The sequence below is a fragment of the Hydra vulgaris genome, chromosome 11, assembly GCF_038396675.1.
Source record: "Hydra vulgaris chromosome 11, alternate assembly HydraT2T_AEP".
Classification (NCBI taxonomy): Eukaryota; Metazoa; Cnidaria; class Hydrozoa; order Anthoathecata; family Hydridae; genus Hydra; species Hydra vulgaris.
Window position 1 is genome coordinate 5,005,001 of NC_088930.1, and position 22,500 is coordinate 5,027,500.

General features: G+C 28.4%; 1 protein-coding gene and 1 non-coding gene across 3 annotated transcripts in view; one reads left to right on the plus strand and one right to left on the minus strand.

Moving 5' to 3' along the window:
* The window catches only part of LOC100209321 (V-type proton ATPase 116 kDa subunit a 1), a 94,720-nt gene that overhangs the window by 42,192 nt on the left and 30,028 nt on the right, over window positions 1–22,500 (plus strand). For both annotated transcript variants that reach the window (XM_065809857.1, XM_065809858.1), the window contains exons 11-12: window positions 13,302–13,456; window positions 20,572–20,677. In XM_065809857.1, the coding sequence (XP_065665929.1) occupies window positions 13,302–13,456; window positions 20,572–20,677 (261 nt within the window). The remainder of the gene's footprint in view (window positions 1–13,301; window positions 13,457–20,571; window positions 20,678–22,500) is intronic.
* Window positions 10,883–11,037, minus strand: LOC124814190 (5.8S ribosomal RNA). The gene has a single exon (XR_010641970.1). It is a non-coding gene; the product is annotated as a 5.8S ribosomal RNA (ribosomal RNA).

Below are 22,500 nucleotides of genomic sequence, written 5' to 3' on the forward strand. Positions count from 1 at the left end.
CGGTGAGTCGCCCCCCTATTTTGATCAAATCACCTACTCCAGATGAAGATAAACAGCCCTAAACTTGTAAAGAACCTCCTCTGTGTTTAATAGTAGGGTTTAAACACTTGGGCTGATAGGCTTCTTCAATTCTTCTTCTAACATATTGGCATCTTTTCGTTCCAAAAATTTTGAATTTGGACTCATCGGTGTACAGAACCCGGTTAAACATTTCCTGGGCCCAATCTTTGTGTTTTTTTGCATATTTAAGTTGTTTTTCTTAATTGCCACACCCTAATAATTGTTTTCGAATTGCAACACCCTCTTAATCCCGATTTAAGTAGGTGTCGTCGAATAAAAGTGAGCTGACATTTTCCCCAGTTGCTGTGTTAATGTCTTTTGCCAGCTCAGTTGATGCTTTTTTTGTATTTCTTAAAGATAGAGTTTTTAACTATTTATTCTCATCTTTTGTTAGCGTAGGAGGTCTACCACTTTTCGTTCTATCTTCAAGGGAGCCAGTTTCTCTGATTTCTGTAACAGCATTCTTCAAATATCCTGTTTTGGATGTAGTTTCTATGACGCATCGTTTTAATAAATAAACAAATAAATCCCTCATGTTTCCTCATCAATTTTTTTCATTTATTCAAAATAATATATTCTTTTAACTTTTCTTAAATATTATTAAACTTAAGTACACTTTAAAGAAATTACATACGAAAAAAATTGTAAATACGTCTAATTATAAAAGTGGTCTAAGACTTATTCACAGTACTGTGTGTGTGTGTGTGTATATATATATATATATATATATATATATATATATATATATATATATATATATATATATATATATATATATATATATATATATATATATATATATATATATATATATATATATATCAAAAAGCTACAATATTTTTGGTGACTTGGCCACAAGATTTTTGCATATATTGATAATATGATCATATTGAAAAAACCAAACTAATTTAAAAAATAAACAAAACAAGAAGAAAATAACAAAAAAAGAGAAAATTGAAAAATAAATAAACCATTAACTGTAAAGAGAAATGAACTTAACAAATGATAAAATAAATAAATAAACGAAAGAAAAGGAAAGTATAAAACTGATATATTTTTAGATATATTAGCGTTTTTATTACTTTACAGCTAATAATTTTTTCTTATTATTAATCATTATGTTGATGTGGTAAAACTAAAATTTTTAGTTTAAGTTTACATTTGTTTATTCAGTGTAATTTTTAAACGCGATAAATTAAAACATGCAAGAAACCATGGCAAAGTTGTTGAAACAAAACATTATATGAGGTGTTGCAAACGAAAGGGGCACACCAACCAAAATCAAGTTTTGAGTAGGGATGCGCCAAACCCGGTTTTTGGTTGAGCACCAAGTCCGAACGCTCGGCCATAAAATTTTACCGAAGACCGAACGGTTCAGCAACCGAACCTTTACTATTTTTGAAAAAAAACAACATTGGTTTTGAAAAATTGTGTTATTAAACATTTTATTGTTTTATTAAAAATTTGTTTAAACATTAGTAAGTGTTAATAAATTTTGTTTGAAAAATTATAAAGTAACTTTGAAAAGTTAATTTATTATTGGATGATTGTTTATGGTGTAAAGAAAATAAATGTTAACATTTTTATTTGTAGTGTAAATAAAAATGTTATCGATTTTTTTTGAAAAAAATAATACAATTATTAAAGTTAGGTAATATAAATAAATGTATAACCTGTAACCATGTAACATGTTCGTTATTTTTTAAGATATATATACACAGTTTAAATTTATGATGCTTTATTTTTGGTTGAACTTCTTTTTTATAATTTAGAAATATATTTTAATCTTGTAAAAGTATAAAACAATGTCTTCTGTAAAAATGTCTTTTAAAAGTACTGTGTGGAAATACTTTGAAGTTTCTAAGAAAGACATTCGTTTTTGTATCTGCCTACTATGCAAAGCAATACTCTCTAGAGGTGGGAATTGTCCAAAGACATTTACCGGTAGTGTAATTAGGCGCCATTTAAAAAAAAAGCACCTTGTGGAGTATGTATTAGCTGAAAAAGAGTCTGATTAAAAAAAATATATTGAAACATCGACTGTTTCTACATCAAGTGATTCGGACATAAAAAAAACAATTAACATTAGTAGAGAGTATTAATGAAAAAAGTTTGTGGAATATTAATGACCATAGAGCAATCAAGATTCACAATCGCATTGGAGAAATGATGGCATTGGATATTCAACCATACACAATTGTAGAAGATCTTGGTTTTAGAAAACCAAGATCTTCTACAATTGAAGAGATATGCCCTAATTACCAAATACCCAGTAGGAGTTACTTTAGTGAAAATATTGTTTCACAAATATATGGTAATCTGTTTAGTTCAATCAAGAGTAATATATCTTCTGTCAGTTATATCTCCCTTACAACTGATATTTGGACAGCAAATAGTTTAAATGTTGCCTTCATAAGCATGAAAACACACACTCTCAATAATGAATTTTCCCAACAGAGAGCAGTACTCAGAGTTATGCATTTTCGAGAAAGTCACACAGGAAAAAATATAAGTGAGTATTTACATAAAGGTTTGCTAAGTTTTGAAATTCCACACACAAAAATTCACATTGTTTTACGAGATAATGCCGCCAATATGGTAGCTGGTGTTAGAGACAGTGGTTTTAAGTCAGTTCCATGTTTTATACATACAATACAGTTATGTATACATGACTCAATTTTATCTCAACAATCTGTGAAAGAAATTTTAGTTTGTTGCAGATGTCTGGCAACACATTTTCACCATTCACCAACAGCAGCAGCAAAATTAGAAGCAATTCAGGAACAACTTGGTACAAATGAGCATAGGTTAATACAAGATGTTACTACAAGATGGAATAGTTCTTACAATATGATTGAAAGGATGCTTTATCAAAGAGTTCCTTTGGCAACTTATACAGCCGATCATGCTACCCAATCAACATTAAATTCATTCCAATGGGGCTTATTAGATAAAGTTTTTCATATTTTAGAACCATTTAAAACTTTAACCGTAAATCTCAGCAAACGTGAGGCATTTTTATCAGATGTTATTCCTTCGATTATGGCTCTTAAAGTATTTTTTAATCAAGCATTAGTTTGTGAGGCTTTTTTAAGTATAAATACTTTAGTTGAACAAATGAAAGTGTCAGCAGACAAAAGACTGAGTATATTTTTACATGATAAGTATTTATGTCTTTCCACTTTTTGTGACCCAAGATATAAATTAATGTATCAAAAGGAAGATGAGAGTGTAATAAAAAATTGGCTAAATGACCAGATTCAAGAAATGCAGCAACATAATTTAGAACTTGAATCCTCTGATTCTGATTGTGAAGAACCCACAGTAAGTGACACGAATGAAGTGTTTGTGAAACCATTGTATCCAAAATTTAATGAATGTTTTAGGCTTGTTTCCAAACTGACAACTATAAATGAATGTGATTCCAATTTTTCAATTACTAAAGATAGCAAAAGGTTTAAAAGATCACACTCAAATGTGCAAATGATCAACATGGAGATTGAAGAGTATTTAAAACTTCCTCTTGTTACAGAAAAAGAAAGTCCTCTTTTATGGTGGAAAAATTGTGGAAACTCTTTAAAAAATTTAAAGAAAACAGCGCAAAGGTTTCGGCACCACCTTCTTCTGTTGAAAGTGAAAGACTTTTTAGTACAGGTGGCAACATTTATGAACCAAGTAGAAACAGACTATCACCAGAAAGTGGTGAAAAATGTTTATACATTATAACTTGAGGGCAACAAGTGATGATTGATTTTCATGTTTTTGACATTTCATTTTTCTGAAATTATTGATTTGTGATTGTTATTACTATTACATAATACAATTATACAATAATAACAAAATACTTAATTGGAGTGTTATTATAGAACTCCATAATAATGTTTTTCCCTAAGTTTGTTTCTTTCAAATATTTTTTATCAGTTAAACCAATTGAGTAGCAAGCTTGTAAGAAACTTTCTCTGTTGAGAAATTTATTTATTTTACCACAGCAACAATAGGCATCACGTTTAACAAACTTAAGTTCAATAAAATATCTTTTTCGTTTAAATTCCTATTTGGGCAATTTCACATCAAATCACCCAGTCCATTGAACCATGTGTCTTCCTTTTGTGTTATATTTTGACACATTATTCCTAATTATAAAAAAATATTGCATGCAAAATTTCAGCTAAAAAAGTTTAGCGGTTGACAAGATATTGCAATTTTAATACTGACCTGGTTTCCCAAAATGACCCGGTTTTCATAACACTCTGAAAAAACATTTTCCTTAAAATGATAAGAAATAAAAATGGCAAAAACATGAAAATGAACATATATAATGTTTTTTTGATGCTGAATTCAATAAATGTACTTAAAATGCTCAAATATAAAAAGAACATGCATAAAAATTAATAAAACAACTAGTTTCTATAAACCAACTTTGGGGCCCAATATCTCAAAACACCCCCATCAAAAAAAATTTTTTTTTTGCTGTTAATATTTTCAGCTGTTTACAATATTACTAGGCACAAAAAATCTAACTGGAAAAACAACTAAAACATACGGAACTTTAATTTCAACGATGTATTACTTTTTCAAGAAATTCCCAAAAAATATTTGTAAATAAAATAAAGTTAATCGTAATTTAAAAAGTTACTTAAATATACAAGATTTGTAAAGGTATCAAAGATGAAAGTTATTTTGACTGTGTTTGTAATAGTTTACAATATTGCTCCCATTTTACTTGTACTTCCTCTATTTCAGCATTTTCAAACACATAGTTTCTACCAGAACTAGAGCAAGCTTGTGGAACAGATAGTTTTTTCAATATGTTGGTGTTTGGAATAAAACAGTAGTCGTCTCTTTCAGGCCAGTTAAAACAGATTGATGGACCGTTTGGATGAAGAAACTTAATTTTAGCATCAGCTTCTTCTAAGTTGGTTTTAGTTACAATGCCGATCCACCACTTATCATCACAGACTACAGTGACATAACAACCTAAAGTGACAGTATCAAGTTGAGATATGTCTTGTTTCTTTTTAAGATTGTGGATTATTGTATAATTAGTGTCTGTACTACACCTCTTTGCCCCAACCTTGTTATCTCCAAGATGTATAAATTGATGAAAGCTACGAGTACCAGGTAGAGTTGTTACACCAGTGTACCTTTCTTTTTGCTCTTCACGTTGCAATTGTAAGTCCAATCCCTTTATGTAAATGAAGTTAACAACTTTGATTTTATCAATACAAAATTCATACATAGCTTCTGATGTGAGAATTTGGTTTCTGTACGGTCGTTTTAAACTTTCTTGTGATGTTAATCTTTTTACAGTACCACCAATCCCATCGCATGGTGACTTTCCGTGGGACGTGGCAAAAAAGTTCCATTCAATTTTAAGGCAAAATTCGCTCTCTAGTTGACATAGATTGTAAAAGCTTTTACAATTTTTGTACTGTCCTGCGCAACCATCAGTAAATAAATGTAATTTGGACAGATTGGAAAATTTTATTTTTAATATTGGTATGATTAGTTGGAATATTTTGTACTCATAAGTTACATCATGTACAATGTCATCTGATATAAAACAGTAAGAAATATGTTTCAGTTCACCTTTATCATCTTTATAGTATATGACTAATGGATGTAAAGAACATTGTTGGTTGTTCCAATGATAGCTCTGTATTTCATCTTGGACAACAAAAGCATAATTTTCAGCAAAGTCGCCAATATGATAATGTTTGATTGATCCATATATTGTTTCAGTTGGTTAAGGTACTGTGATTGAGAGTGAGCAATAAAAAAATGAGCTTGTAGCTTTTCAAAGCAAGATGCTAATAGTTCAACAAACGTTGGAACATCAGCTGTTAAACTTAATAGTGTTGCACGGTCAGTAGTTTGCCATTGCTTGTAGTGTATCTCAAAATCATCTTCGTATTCTCCAAAAATCTCATACAAATATTTGGTTAGGGGTTCTTTACCAGGACAATCATCACACTGTGCAAGCATGCATTCTTTGTTTTCTACTGAGCAAATGGTTTTTGAAAGTAAGTCCTTATACTTTAGTCCAATATTTAAAGCATCTACTAGCAATATGGCATTTTGGTGATAAGAACAAACACAAACAGAATGTGTACCACTTGCACCTGGCAAAATGCACCACTTTGGTCTAAGTGAAGCAAATTTTGAGTAACTTATTTGTATTTCTGGATTGTTTTCTTTGTATAATAAATATAGTTCCTTTAAATCACACCTAAGCAGTTTTTTTTGTTTATGGACGTTCTTTTGAATGCTAACATAATCTTTTTTTCCAGGCATAGTTCTACATAAATCACTTGAATCATAAAAAAGTTTAACAGAATCTTCTATTTCTTTTTGTAAGACTTTCCCTTTATACAAAGGTGAGATAGCCAACAATCCTTTTTTATTAAAAAGTTGTCTAGCCTTTTTTGCTTGGTATTCTGTAACTGCAAAGTTATTTTGTACTTCTAATATTGACCAACTTGGGGGTGCCAGTGTTAAAAGTTGAACAATAGTCCTTTTGTCAGAACATAGAATTTTTTCTTTTATCAAGCTCATAATTTCATCAAAGTTTTCAGCCTTCTTTTTAATATCATTTGGTTCATAACTCAGTTTTGAGGGAACATTGAATTGACTTTCAGTTTTTCTAGTAAGGTTACTTACCATTTCGTTGATGCGCGCAACTTTTCGCTTTCCTTCTGAGAGTATATGTTTTGATGACTTTGAATGAGATTTTAGAGGAGATATATTAAAATTTTCAAGTTCTTCATTGATCTCCTGTCTTTTTGATTTGAATGATGATATTAGAAAATCTTGTTCACCCTGACTTTGCTTCTCTTCTTTAAGATCTGCTTTTTTGGCAATCTTTTGCTTACAGGGTTTGCAAAGTTTCTTCCCAGGAGCAATATTTAAGCTACTTCTCATCATGTCTTGTGACTCATTTATCGTAACTACTCTAAGATTTTCTAAAAGTAATTGAATTGTATATATAATTGCATATAGCTTTATGTATTTTGTATATAGTATAATTGTATGTATATTTGTATATAGCTTATCTGCACAATTGTTTAAAACATTGTTTATGTTTTGGAAAACACAAATTAAAAAAATATATATATTAAAATACTTAAATTCCACTTTTACTTACTTGTAATTTTCTTTGTATGTTTTTTGAATGGATCACAGCATGCTTTCTGCCATATAGGATACATTTTCAAATAATTTGTAGCATGTTTTTCACATAATGTTTGACATTAACATGTCAAAGTATCAATCAGAGTGAAGAAATTACTCTAGTGGGTGGAATGAAGTGACCATATTAAATGATCAACCAAATTGAATAATATGTAATTATTGCTAAGAAAAAATAATTAAAAAAATAGAGAGAGTTAAGTTTCATTTTGACAAATCCAGAAAAAAAAAAGAAGGATGTGCTAATGATTCCGCAGAAGTATTTAGCGATATATCAGTTTTCGAGTCAAGGCCATCTACATCTGCAGCATCAAACAAGTCTAACCAGTCGGAAAATAATGATCAAGATCGTTTAAGCTTTATTAGTGATTCTTCTTATTTGTCAATTATTCATTCAACTGCAATGGCGATGCAACGGCAAACATCTATTTCTAAATTTGTTACTACAACAACAAGTGATCAAAAGAATGAACTGGATTTGCAAATTGCAAGGTTTTTTTTTTCAATAAATATACCAAGCAGTTTGGCTACCAAGCTGCTTAAAATATTTAGACCTGAGTGCGAGCCCCTAAGTAGAAAACAGATATCTTCAGAACTCTTAGTAAAGGTAAATGAAGAAGTAATCAATATAATGAAAGATGATCTTGATGATGATTGTGATGTTACCCTAATTCAAGATGATTGGAGTACAGTAATGATTTCATAATTGCTCATAGTATCCAAGACGATACAAAAATGATATTTTAAGGAGGTTTTCAATAAGCAATAGTTTCATATCATTTTCTGGCCAATTTAACAGATCCAAAATATAACAAAAAATAATAAAGGTAACTGTAAAGTTGTAAAAGAAAATTAAAAACTTGCATCGGATCAAATTAAAATAAATACAGATAAAAAAAATACAGATAAAATATTTAAATACAGATAAAATATTTAAATACAGATAAAATATTTAAATACAGATAAAATATTTAAATACAGATAAAATATTTAAATACAGATAAAATATTTAAATACAGATAAAATATTTAAATACAGATAAAATATTTAAATACAGATAAAATATTTAAATACAGATAAAATATTTAAATACAGATAAAATATTTAAATACAGATAAAATATTTAAATACAGGTAAAATATTTAAATACAGATAAAATATTTAAATACAGATAAAATATTTAAATACAGATAAAATATTTAAATACAGATAAAATATTTAAATACAGATAAAATATTTAAATACAGATAAAATATTTAAATACAGGTAAAATATTTAAATACAGATAAAATATTTAAATACAGATAAAATATTTAAATACAGATAAAATATTTAAATACAGATAAAATATTTAAATACAGATAAAATATTTAAATACAGGTAAAATATTTAAATACAGATAAAATATTTAAATACAGGTAAAATATTTAAATACAGTTAAAATATTTAAATACAGATAAAATATTTAAATACAGATAAAATATTTAAATACAGATAAAATATTTAAATACAGATAAAATATTTAAATACAGATAAAATATTTAAATACAGGTAAAATATTTAAATACAGTTAAATATTTAAATACAGATAAAATATTTAAATACAGATAAAATATTTAAATACAGATAAAATATTTAAATACAGATAAAATATTTAAATACAGATAAAATATTTAAATACAGATAAAATATTTAAATACAGATAAAATATTTAAATACAGATAAAATATTTAAATACAGTTAAAATATTTAAATACAGGTAAAATATTTAAATACAGTTAAATATTTAAATACAGATAAAATATTTAAATACAGATAAAATATTTAAATACAGATAAAATATTTAAATACAGATAAAATATTTAAATACAGATAAAATATTTAAATACAGATAAAATATTTAAATACTGATAAAATATTTAAATACAGATAAAATATTTAAATACAGATAAAATATTTAAATACAGGTAAAATATTTAAATACAGTTAAATATTTAAATACAGATAAAATATTTAAATACAGATAAAATATTTAAATACAGATAAAATATTTAAATACAGATAAAATATTTAAATACAGTTAAAATATTTAAATACAGGTAAAATATTTAAATACAGTTAAATATTTAAATACAGATAAAATATTTAAATACAGATAAAATATTTAAATACAGATAAAATATTTAAATACAGGTAAAATATTTAAATACAGATAAAATATTTAAATACAGATAAAATATTTAAATACAGGTAAAATATTTAAATACAGATAAAATATTTAAATACAGATAAAATACAGATTGGAGGGTGCGGCGAGATCTCACTTCAGCTCTTGCGAGCCTTTACTTTCATTGTGCCCGAGGGTTTCAGTCACCCGAAGACTCGCACACATGTTAGACTCCTTGGTCCGTGTTTCAAGACGGGTCGCATGAAATCATATGACCGCCAACAACTTGGGCACGAAGCGTGTGCCGATCTCGCCGTCAGAAAGCAATCACCAGCAGTTCGAGCGCACTGCAAGCAGTCCGCCCTGATCGACAAGCAACTGGAACAGCGAGCGACCAGCCGCCCTCGTGAAAGGGCAGCGCGTGCCGCAAATACCGACTCCTCTGTCGAAGCCGAGATCGCCATCGCGATTTATAACACCAACCCGAAGGCTGGCCACCTCGCCGCGAGGCTTCTCTCCCGGTTCCAACAGTTGTTGACGCGCGCTGCCTAAAAATGCGACGAGTCACAGCCTCTGAAACGAGCGCCGGCTGTCCGTTCGGATCAGCACGACGCCGCGTAGAGACTGCAGCACGTCTGAATTTCGACAGCGCATTGCTAATACCATGCGCTTCCCTTTTAACGGTTTCACGTACTATTAACTTTCTTTTCAAAGTGCTTTTCATCTTTCCCTCACGGTACTTGTTCGCTATCGGTCTCGTGCCAATATTTAGCTTTAGAAGGAGTTTACCTCCCATTTTGGGCTGCATTCCCAAACAACCCGACTCATAGAAAGCGCTTCGTGGTCGGTTCTCAACGCCACACACGGGATTGTCACCCTCTGCGATGTGCCGTTCCAAGCAACTTGAGCGTTGATAGTCCGCTTTGACAGCGCTTCTCGAGACTACAATTCGCTGTCCCCGAAGAGACAGAGATTTTAAGTTTGAGCTCATCCCGCTTCACTCGCCGTTACTAGGGGAATCCTTGTTAGTTTCTTTTCCTCCGCTTATTAATATGCTTAAATTCAGCGGGTAGTCTTGTCTGATCTGAGGTCAAAGATAGAAAGAGCAAAACGTTGCTTTTGCCCGCGTTTCTTTCTCTTTCTCAAAGAGAAGAAGGGCACAAAGACAAGCGCTTTTGCATAGCCACCACAAAACAAACCCATATGGCAAAAAAGCTTGTTAAGGCGACTTCCACCGACGTTTTCGTTATCTTCATTGCACACACTCCTTAGGCAACGAAAGGACAAAAGCAAGTTGAGCCTTCCGTAAAAAGAGAAGTACACAAAAAAGGAACAACGAACGAAGTCGCCCCGCCGTTTTTTATCACTGCAACTTTTTATCGGGTTCAGACACACGAGAAGGCACGCACCTTTCGGTAACGTGGCCTCCCTCAAGCTTCCACGCCTAAGCGTGTTAGACTTTTAACACGACGCTCAGACAGGCATGCTCACTGGGAACTCCAGTGAGCGCAATTTGCGTTCGAAGATTCGATGATTCACTGAATTCTGCAATTCACACTACTTATCGCAACTGGCTACGTTCTTCATCGATGCACGAGCCTAGAGATCCACCGTTAAAAGTTGTCACTGACATTCATTTTTTTTTTTCTTGTTTTGTGTAACCGTCTTTCTTTTCTCTTGGATCAGAGAAAAGAAGCGTTCAGCCAACAAAGCATAAACCGACAAGCGTTTGTTAAAGTGACAACAAGTGATAAAATATTTAAATATAGATAAAATATTTAAATACAGATAAAATATTTAAATACAGATAAAATATTTAAATACAGATAAAATATTTAAATACAGATAAAATATTTAAATACAGATAAAATATTTAAATACAGGTAAAATATTTAAATACAGATAAAATATTTAAATACAGATAAAATATTTAAATACAGATAAAATATTTAAATACAGATAAAATATTTAAATACAGATAAAATATTTAAATACAGGTAAAATATTTAAATACAGATAAAATATTTAAATACAGATAAAATATTTAAATACAGATAAAATATTTAAATACAGATAAAATATTTAAATACAGATAAAATATTTAAATACAGATAAAATATTTAAATACAGGTAAAATATTTAAATACAGCTAAAATATTTAAATACAGGTAAAATATTTAAATACAGATAAAATATTTAAATACAGATAAAATATTTAAATACAGGTAAAATATTTAAATACAGGTAAAATATTTAAATACAGATAAAATATTTAAATACAGGTAAAATATTTAAATACAGTTAAAATATTTAAATACAGATAAAATATTTAAATACAGATAAAATATTTAAATACAGATAAAATATTTAAATACAGGTAAAATATTTAAATACAGTTAAATATTTAAATACAGATAAAATATTTAAATACAGATAAAATATTTAAATACAGATAAAATATTTAAATACAGGTAAAATATTTAAATACAGGTAAAATATTTAAATACAGATAAAATATTTAAATACAGATAAAATATTTAAATACAGATAAAATATTTAAATACAGGTAAAATATTTAAATACAGATAAAATATTTAAATACAGATAAAATATTTAAATACAGATAAAATATTTAAATACAGATAAAAAAAATTAAAAATTAAAAAATTTTCTACTAAAGTTATAAGAGTAGTTAAAAGTTTACTGCTCTTATAACTTATTTACTTATTAAAAACATTGGATAGAAGTTAAGAAGAAGAAGCTGAGGAATGGTTGGATGAAGTTTATCCTGAATTTATGGCTGGCTACTAAACATTTAAACTAAAAAAAGATTTGTTACCCACCATATTTATTCAATGATAGTGTAAAAGGCGCAAAATCAGGAACAAATTGGTGGAAAATTATAGAAATAAAGGAAAGTTTTCCAAATTGTCTGCAAGTTTTGCAAGATTATAACGACAGTTGCACATTTGTCCAACTAGTCCATTAAAAGATTTTTTTCATCCTTTAGTATTATTTGGAGCAAAATTAGTAATCTTTAAGGAAAAGGAAAAGCAAAAATGCTTGTACGAATTTACATACATTAAGGTCAAGATGCACAATTGCTGATGACTAAATTGTTAAATAACTTTGTTTTAAACCTTCAAGTTTGAATATTACTGCTCCAAATAAAATAAATTCTCATTTATGATTCACTAAACTTCTTATTTTTAGAACAATTTTTGAGCAGCATCAAATATTGAGTGTGAATGGAAATTTATTTATAAATATAACCATTGTAAATAAAAAATTTAAAACTAAAAACCCATTAAGTTGGGTTTTTGCCCTTGGGTTTTTGGTTGCCAACCCTGATACTAACATACATACATATATGCCTACGTGCATACGTAAGTACGTACATACATGATATTCTTATGTATTTAGAAAAATATATTTGGAAAGTACAAATTTCCTAATATATTTTGCTTACTTAAAATTTAAAAATAATGATTGTATTCCAAACAGTTTTTCAGGAAAAAAGGAAAAATAAAAAAACAAAGGATAATTTTAAAATTTGTTTATATTTTGCCATAATAAAATTTCTTCATATCTGGATTATACATGCCCAGATCCAAACCCTCAGTTGATGTATGTATCCACATCATCCTATTTCAGTATGTAGTCATCAATAACATTTTATGCTAAGCTAAGTACACAAAGATGTTTGTGGTGTGTATATAAGGACAGTGCATATCTAAATATGCAAGGATGAAATGTAAATATGTATGTATGTAGGTAGGTATGTATGTATGTATGTATGTATGTATGTATGTATAGATGTATGTATGTATAGTTCTTTATTTATATGGATATACTATTTAATTTTAATATTTTGTTTTTTTTATAGATGTTTGATACAGTTTTCCATGGTCGCTACATTATTTTTTTAATGGGATTGTTTTCAATATACTCTGGTTTGATATACAATGATATCTTTTCAAAGTCTTTAAATATTTTTGGTAGTGGATGGGTGGATCTAAAATCAAACAAATCTGACTACAAGTAAAAATAATTTAAAACATTTTTATTAAATCTTTACTTGCTTATTATAATGTTCTTATAATTATGGTTTGATATATTTAATTTAAACACAAGTTTTCATGCTGAAATTAAATAATATTACTTATCAAAATATAGACTTATTTTGATTATTCTATATCAAAATAGATCTGTATTTTTGTTATATACTTATGTCTTAGAGTATGTAAAAGAAAGGAGGTGCCTTTTTTATTATGTTAATAATTGCAAAAAAGTCTGCAATACTTTTGTAGTACTTAACTTTTCTTTATTGTTATTATTTTTGTTATCATTATTATTTCTATTATTATTATTATTATTATTATTATTATTATTATTATTATTATTATTATTATTATTATTATTAACACCTGGTGACAGTAATATGGCACAAATTAAGCCCAAGTAGTTTTAGAAAAATTTAATGAACAAAAATTATTATAGAATATCAATATAATTATTTTTTTACTTTTGAGACTAAAATAATTCTATTTAGTATGATTTTAGTATGATTTTATGCGAAAATTGAAGAATAGTTCTATTTAGTATGAAATCTATTTAGTATGATTTTATGCGAAAATTGAAGTTTTTTGTTTAAAATTTTTTTAAATTTAAATTCTATAGACCTTTATTTTCCACTATCCTGAAATAATTTTTAAAAAATTAATTTTTTAAAAATTATTTCAGGATATTATTTTATATTACATTATATTACATTGAATAAAAGTAAAAGTAATGAAAATTAAAATTTTGTAACAATAGATTTATACATATTTCAGATTTTTTAATGGGCTTTATAATGCAAAATTTAAAATTGGATTTTCTACTGGGGATGGTGTAACCAGATTTGCACTTTAGTTGCACTTTTTTATCCCATCACTTTTTTAGTTGCACTTTTTTATCCCAAGTGACTACTAATAGTTGTAAGCAAAACAACAAAGAAAGTGAGGCTGAGTAATTAAAAATTGTGATTAGAACTTTAAATAAATATTTGGCACTTTATATAATGAATAGAAAGCCTCAACCATTAAACATTAACAAGCAAACAGCTCAAACATTAACAAGAAACTAAAGATGTTTTGGCAAAAATTAGTGCAAATCCTAACATTTATTAGCCAGATTTGGCACTAAAATGCAAAACTAGCTGACAAAAGGTCTGGACTTTTAAGAAAAGCATAAAATCAAGTCTTTCAAGATGAATAGCCCCAGATTGTAATGCTAATGGTTTACTGGCAAGAAGTTGTGCAGGAAAATTATAAAATTTATTTTGTAGAAGAAAAAAGTAATACTTATGTAAAACTAAATTTCAAAATGATACCAGGACATCAGATTTTGGGAGTCTGCAGAAAAGTAAGACTGAATTTAAAGCAGTAAAACTAAAAAAATTCCTCTAAAAAATTATAGTTTGGCAAGCCATATATCAATGTGGATTGAGAACACAAAGTTTTGTTACTAATTCTGCAATAAATATTGAAATTATCAAAAAGAGTGCCTTAAAAAGCACTTATTGTCACTATGGAAAACCCACTATTGTAGTCATCATTTGTCACAGTTCTTTTGCACTTATTTGTAATATTCATCATTTATTGCTGTTTCCTTCGCAAACTGTGAATAGAATTGGCCAGTGTTTTAGATAAGATTCCAGATCATCAGTTAATGTTTTCCATCTTACATTTGGAGCAATTTCTAAAATATTTAACAACTTAAGCTACCTGCTCCTTAATGTTTTGAATTGCCAAATCTTGGACTAATAGATTGAGCTTATGAGCTGAACATCCAATTGTAATAACATTAACATCATCTCAAGTTTTCAATTGTTGTCTTACTTTTGTAGCATTTGTTGCATTATCAGCTACTGCGCTGCAACCAAATTGTTTTTTGCATTTATTTATAGAATTAGCAGCAACTTCCACCAAATAGTCAGAAGTATGTGAATGGCCCAATGTGTAAATTTTATCTGCAAGATAGATATCTGAGTTCATTGTTGTTACTGTTGTGCAAACTATTAAATTGTTATGGACATTGCTCCACCCATCAATACTCATGATAGCAGTCTGATCATGAAGCAAACCTGAACAGCTAGTTAAGTAATTCTTGTAGACAGTATTTAGTAATTTTCCACAAATATCAATTTTGTTAGGAGGGTTATATTATGGGCATAAGAATTAGATTGTTTTAATAAACTCTGAATGGTTGACTATTCAAAAGGCCAGTTAGTAGCATAAGTCCTTCCTGCTATCTGCTCATCAAATGCTTCCTTTTTCAGATTTTGTGATTTTAATAAGGTATGAATTTAGTTGATACCATCTTGCCACTGCTTGCTGTTGTTATTGCTTTTTTGTAATCTTTTCTTTCACGTGACATTAACTCTTCATCTATTTTTTTGTGGCTCTTCGTGCACTACAAACTAACGTTTTTGCTAAAAATCAGCTACTAAATTGTTTGCAGGTTTGTTCTTAAAAGGAATCTTTTTTTATTAATAATTCATTTTTAAAATCAGCTAAGATTGCTTGTGGATTTTTTTATTTTTATTTATTTTTAATAGCTTTTTTGAATAAAAGTGTGATATAAAACTTACAACATAATTTTGTTTAATAATAATATAAAAATATACTACAAAAGTGGGAGGATGAGGGTGGCAAAGCAAATGAAGTATTTGTTACTTTATGTTATTTTACTTTTATATTTTAATGAAAAATTTCTATCCTTTAAAAAAAATAATTATTCCCTTCCATTCGTAACAAGCTAAAAAGCTTGATTTAATTACAAATGTCCTGACAAATGCATTGCTAAATATTGCATCTTTTTGTAACAATTAAAAAGTAGAAAAGAAAATAAAGCAAAATCATTTGCTAAAAAATGTATTTTTTTTATTAAAAAGCAAAAAATAAGCTTGTTAATTTAATTTTGATAGTTCAGTAAACTAAAGATTGACAGGTATGTTTTTAAATAAATCTTGTGCAGACCTCACACCTATTAAATTTAAATTAAAAAGTTTATTTTCTGCTTTAAAGTACCAAAATAATTATTTTTTTTAGCAAATGTTTTAGGTATATTTATTATATCAACACAAAAATTTTTTCTCTCTCTCTACAGTAGTTTTCTCAACAGAAGGTGGACTAGTTTGTTCAGTTTTCTCAGCATAAGATTGAGTAGTTTGTGCTTCCTCAGTTGTCTTATTGATATTTTATAAAGTCTCTTTACAAAAATGTTTTTATCATCTTGAATAACTTTTAAAATAGTTATTAACACTTTTGTGATTTTTCATTTAAGCTATGAAACCTTGCATTTGTAAACACAGCCTTTGCATTTAGCTTTATTACCCTTTTTCCCAAACTCAGCTGGTATTTCTTCAAACCACATCCAAACTGCATCTCTTTATTTACCAGCACGAAATGTTATTTTTATTTTAAACTATATTGTACTTATTTTAAACTATATTGTATTTATTTTTAACTAGTAATTAATAATTATTTTTAACTAATAATAGTTAAAATAATCTTGAATGTAACTCTTTTATGAAAGGAATATACATTTATTATATAATTAGCAACAAAAAGAAAATGTCAATCAATTGTCAATCGAGGTTCAAACATCAACACTTTAATAGTTACTTAAAAGTGAAAAAAAATCATTAATCAGTTATTTTCTTCTTATCCGGTCTTGCTTGCAATATCTCTATAAGTGATTCCAAATGATGACATCTCAATATCTTTTCCTTTATTTACATCATTCAGAACCTTTTTCTATTTGTTAGTTATATTTATATATCTAATCTAAAAAGTAAGAAGTTAGCACATTGCACCCTTAATGAATACATATAAGATTTTTTACATATAAAGAGTAAAGTTTAGATCCTGTCTACATGTAGTTTTTTTTTTTTTTTTTTTTTTTTTTGTAGTTATTAATGTGCTCCAAGAAGTCTTTACCATCATATCGCAGAGCAATGTGAAAAAGCATTTAACTAGGAAGTTCACACTTCCTTCCTTAATGTCGCTTATTGGGCTAGAGCTGGCATTGAACCCGGGAACCCTGAATTCTGAGCCAGAACTCTAACCACTGCGCCATGGCTGTGTGTGTGTATATATATATATATATATATATATATATATATATATATATATATATATATATATATATATATATATATATATATATATATATATACAGCTATGCTCAAATGTATGGAGTACCCCTATATTTTATTTAAAATTCAAAAGTAATGAACAAATAGTAAATGTGAATGTGTTTATTTGATACAAATTATTTCAATTCAACAATATTATTTAATATAATTAATATTTTGTAGCACCTCCCTTTGCCTTGATCACCGCACGTAGTCTTTTGGGCATGCTGTCCACAAGATCCTTACATACATTCGCTGGTATTTTTTCCCATTCATCCAGAATTTTCGCTTTAAATTCTTCTTTGGATTTACATCTGTAAATTGACAACTTCCTCTTCAAAATAGACCACAAATTTTCTATGGGTGACAAATCTGGAGACTGGGGGGGCCACGTAATGAGGGGAACTTCATTTGTTGAAAACCAGTCCAAACTTTTTTTTGCCTTGTGGCAAGGAGCGTTATCTTGTTGAAAATAATATTGAGGGACATCTTCGTCAAATAATTTCAATATTGATGGCTCCAAAACTTCATTTAGCATGGTAATGTAGCGCTCTGCATTCATCCTACCCTCACATAAAAATATTTCACCTACGCCACTGGAGGCCATGCAACCCCAGATCATTGTGCCACCACCGCCAAATTTGACTGTAGGGATGATACATTCCGGCTCAAATGCTTCGCCTGGTCGTCGTCTTACAAAGGTGCCTCCAGGTTGCCCGAAAATCTAGGTCAAAAAAGTAAAGGAATACAAATTTGATATTATAAATTTCAACATGTAAAATTTCAGGTACTTAAAGGAATAATTTCGAAATGATATTTTTTTTTTATTTTTTGGTTACACCGTAAGTCATAATGATGCCTTACCTCTATATTTGATTCGTCTGACCAAATAATTTTGGCCCAATCTTCTGATGACCAATTTTGGTGCTGTTTAGCCCATTCTAAACGAAGTTTCTTATGGTGCTCAGTCAGCAATGGTTTTCGGCGAGCCCTTCTTCCATGTAAATTACCTTCTTTTAAGTATCTTCTAACACTTGGAGCAGAAATTTGAATTTTTCTGTGCTCCCACAGATCGCTAACCAAGTCTTTAGAAGATTTGGTCCGATTTCGAAGTGAAATCCTGTTGAGGAAACGATGGTTTCTAGGAGAAAGTATACGTTTTCTTCCCGTTTTTGGTCTATTTTCGTATGAACCAGTTTCACTAAATCTATTTATAGCATTTTGCACTGCTTTCCTTGAGCATTTCATAATTTTTGAAATTTCCACTTGGGAATGTCCTTGTTTATGGAGTATCACAATTTGGCTTCTTTCACTCACAGAAAGTTCGCGTGTTTTACTCATAATGAAAATAAATAAAGAACGATAAAAAAAATCACTACTTTTAAACAATAGATAATGAGCGGCTGACAATAGTTACGTTTAAGATAAGAATGAAATGAATATCTTAATTCGACAGAATTTATACTAAGTGAGTATGTAGACAAGTTAAGACAAGTCTAATCATGCCCAGACAAGCAAATTCAACATGCATTAAATGATTTACTAATGCTTAAACGTAAAAAACAAATAAAATACCATTTAAAAAAAAATTCATCATGTATATCTCATTTTTTAAACACAAATATATTTAAACAAATAGGTGCTCCATACATTTGAGCATAGCTGTATATATATATATATATATATATATATACATATATATATAACAACTATTATAATAATAATAGTATTAATGATAAGCTGCGGCGAACAATAAAATGTCGCTTGAAAGGGGTAGCAACCCTTTAGCTCTTTGCCAGTAGACAATGAGCTGTAGCAGCAATTCGGTACATTAACTGTAATTCTAGTGTTGGCTACAGTGTTTGTCTAAACGATTTTTAAATTCATTGAGATGGCAAGAGTCAATCACAGTTTGTGGGAGTGAATTCCATCAGTTTACTACTCTGTTAGGGAAGAAATTGAGTCTAGTAGAAATAGCAGCCATGTTGTTATTGAGGTCAGAAGCATTAAAGAACTCTTTGTATTGACAATGAGAGTTTCCTCTAGTTATTCGCACAGATGGATAGCCGATTTGTGGGTTAATCCAATAAATATTTTTTAAATTATTTATAAATTTGAAGTTGTAGATTAAATCACCTCGTTGCGTCTTTCATTTGGTGAGGTAGGATGAAGGTGTGCTAATCTGGCTTCATTGGATAACGCTTTGAGAGATGGAATTGCTTTGGTGGCACGGTTTTGGCACTTTTTCAATTTTTTGAATGTTGTGTGCAAAAAGATAATTCCACACAGGAGCAGCATACTCAAGGTGAGGTCTGACCAGCAATGTGTAGAGACTCTTCCAAACTTGTGCATTTTTATAAATAAATGATTTCTTTAGTTGACCGAGGACAGAGTTAGCTTTTGATGATATTATTTCAACGTGTGTATCCCATTTGAGGTTGTGTGAAATGCAAATCCCAAGATCTCTTTCACTGTACGAGGAATCAAGATATAACTATATATATATATATATATATATATATATATATATATATATATATATATATATATATATATATATATATATATATATATATATATATATATATATATATATATATAACTATATACTAATAATTATAATTTATATAGGAGTTACTTTAGCTTTTGCAAAAACTAAGTAGATTAAATCAATAAATAAACATGAAAAACAATTAAAGTAAAAAAATTTGGCCGATTTAAATTGATTTATGATTTACATCAAAACAACCCTGTTGGCTACTAAAAAAAAATTTGATGTCTTAAGTTTTAATTGTTTTTGCAATTTTTTTTGCAAACATCAACATCAATAATGTATTACATAATATACAATCATTTGTATATAATGTAAATTATTTTTTACATAATGTACAACCTCCTGTACATCATGTAAATTAGTTTTATTAGTAATTAGATTAGTTTTCTTTCTATGGGTATTATATTTTTTAAATGCTAGTTTGAGTTATGTTGAGAAATTGGCTCATACAACACCATCAGCTGTTTTGATGTTAAATCCACTTGATGCAGCAAGACCTACTCCTTATTGGGTTGGTATAGACCCAGTAAGTATATTTAGTTAGTTTTTTTTTTTTTTTTATTAAAATACTCCATGTGCACTAATTTTTCTCTCAATTTTTTAAAGGTTTTTTTACAAAAATTGTACTTTTTTATTTTACATTAACATAGTAGTTTTGTATGTCATTTAACTTGATTTAACCGTTTATTTGCAAATACTAGAATTTAACTATAGATAAAACAGCATTTATATTCTTTTTGCATACATAATATATGCATATATGAGAATGTTTATAAATTTCGCTGAATGGTCACCCACGAGCAGTGAACGCCTGAGGCAAGAAATGAGGTACATTAAAATAAAGGAGAATTGTTTTTTGAGCAAAGCATATTTTGACAGTTTGTCAAGACAAAATTAAAGATTAATAGAGGAATATTTAAAAATAAATAAGACAGACAATGCACCTAAACATAAGTGCATTGTCTGTCTTATTTAAACATAGGTGCATTGTCTGTCAAACAATAATAATAAACAATAAATTGTTTTATAAACACTAATATGAACGAAAATATGCAAAAAATATGTTACCAAACAAAACAAAAAAAATTAAAAATAAAACAAAAAATTGATTACAAAAAAAAAAGTATGCATACAACAATGAAAGGCCTCAGAGTGGGAAAAAAAAATTAATGCCAATTTTTAAACATAATTTGTGTAGTGGTTAAGTAATAAATATCTCCTCAGAGTTTCGTCTATTATTACTGGCGTTTCGATGAGGATCAGCACTAATAACTAGTTTATCCCGTCAGACAAACGTCATCGCCACTTATGCTTTACCCCGCGACTTACACCTATTCCATACTGCATTAAAAAAGAATTCACTACAAATGGCCAAAACTCAACCATACCCAAATTTGTAAAACACTGTTTTTTGATGATATGATGTAAAAAGTGTAGATCTACTGTACAATATAAATAAAAATAACTAATTAAAACACATACCATACCACCAGTAGAAAACGCTAAGCACAATAAATTAAAATTCTAAGAAAAACACCAGAACAAAACTAATGCAATTAAAGCATGCAAACAAAAAATACTAATAAATTTCCCTCTAAGACCATTTAAACCAAATAGGTATTTCCAGCATAAATAAACCAAAAACTATTAAATGGCAATATACTCTATTAAAAACCCTTTTAAAATTAAATAAAACCCAATAGAGTCTTCAAAAAACTCTAACCCTGTCATAGATACCTCATTTGAATTTTGTTAACCAATCTAAAGTGTAAGAAAATGAACAACCTGCGCAACTTCAAATCATTACTAAAAATTAAGTAATGAACGATAGTAGAAAAAAGTATGTGTGTATATATATATATATATATATATATATATATATATATATATATATATACACGTATATATATATATATTGCCTGCAAAAATGTAAAGATTTAAACATGTGGTAAAGGATATAAGTAATTCTCTGAATAATAATAAAAGATGCAAATTGTGAAAGTCAAAATTAAAACAAAACTGAGTAATGAATGTAAGATAGTATAGCATAAAAGTTCCTTGATAATAGCAATAATATGAAAATCAGCGGATAAATCATATATTAAAAAATATTGTAATAAGATTAACTAAATACTAAAATAAGACCAGATAAATTTAAGCCAAATGAGTGGTTAAAAAATTATTTTGGGTGATATAACAATAATATAAGTCGTGGCATAAAAACGATGTACAAAGCAGTAAAAAATATTGTTTAGAAGTAAAGTCTTCTCAATGGTTTGAATTACCAGGTAACTTTGAGACCATATCTAAATCATAATTTCCAAAAAAGTAAAGTTTACTCTACGCTCC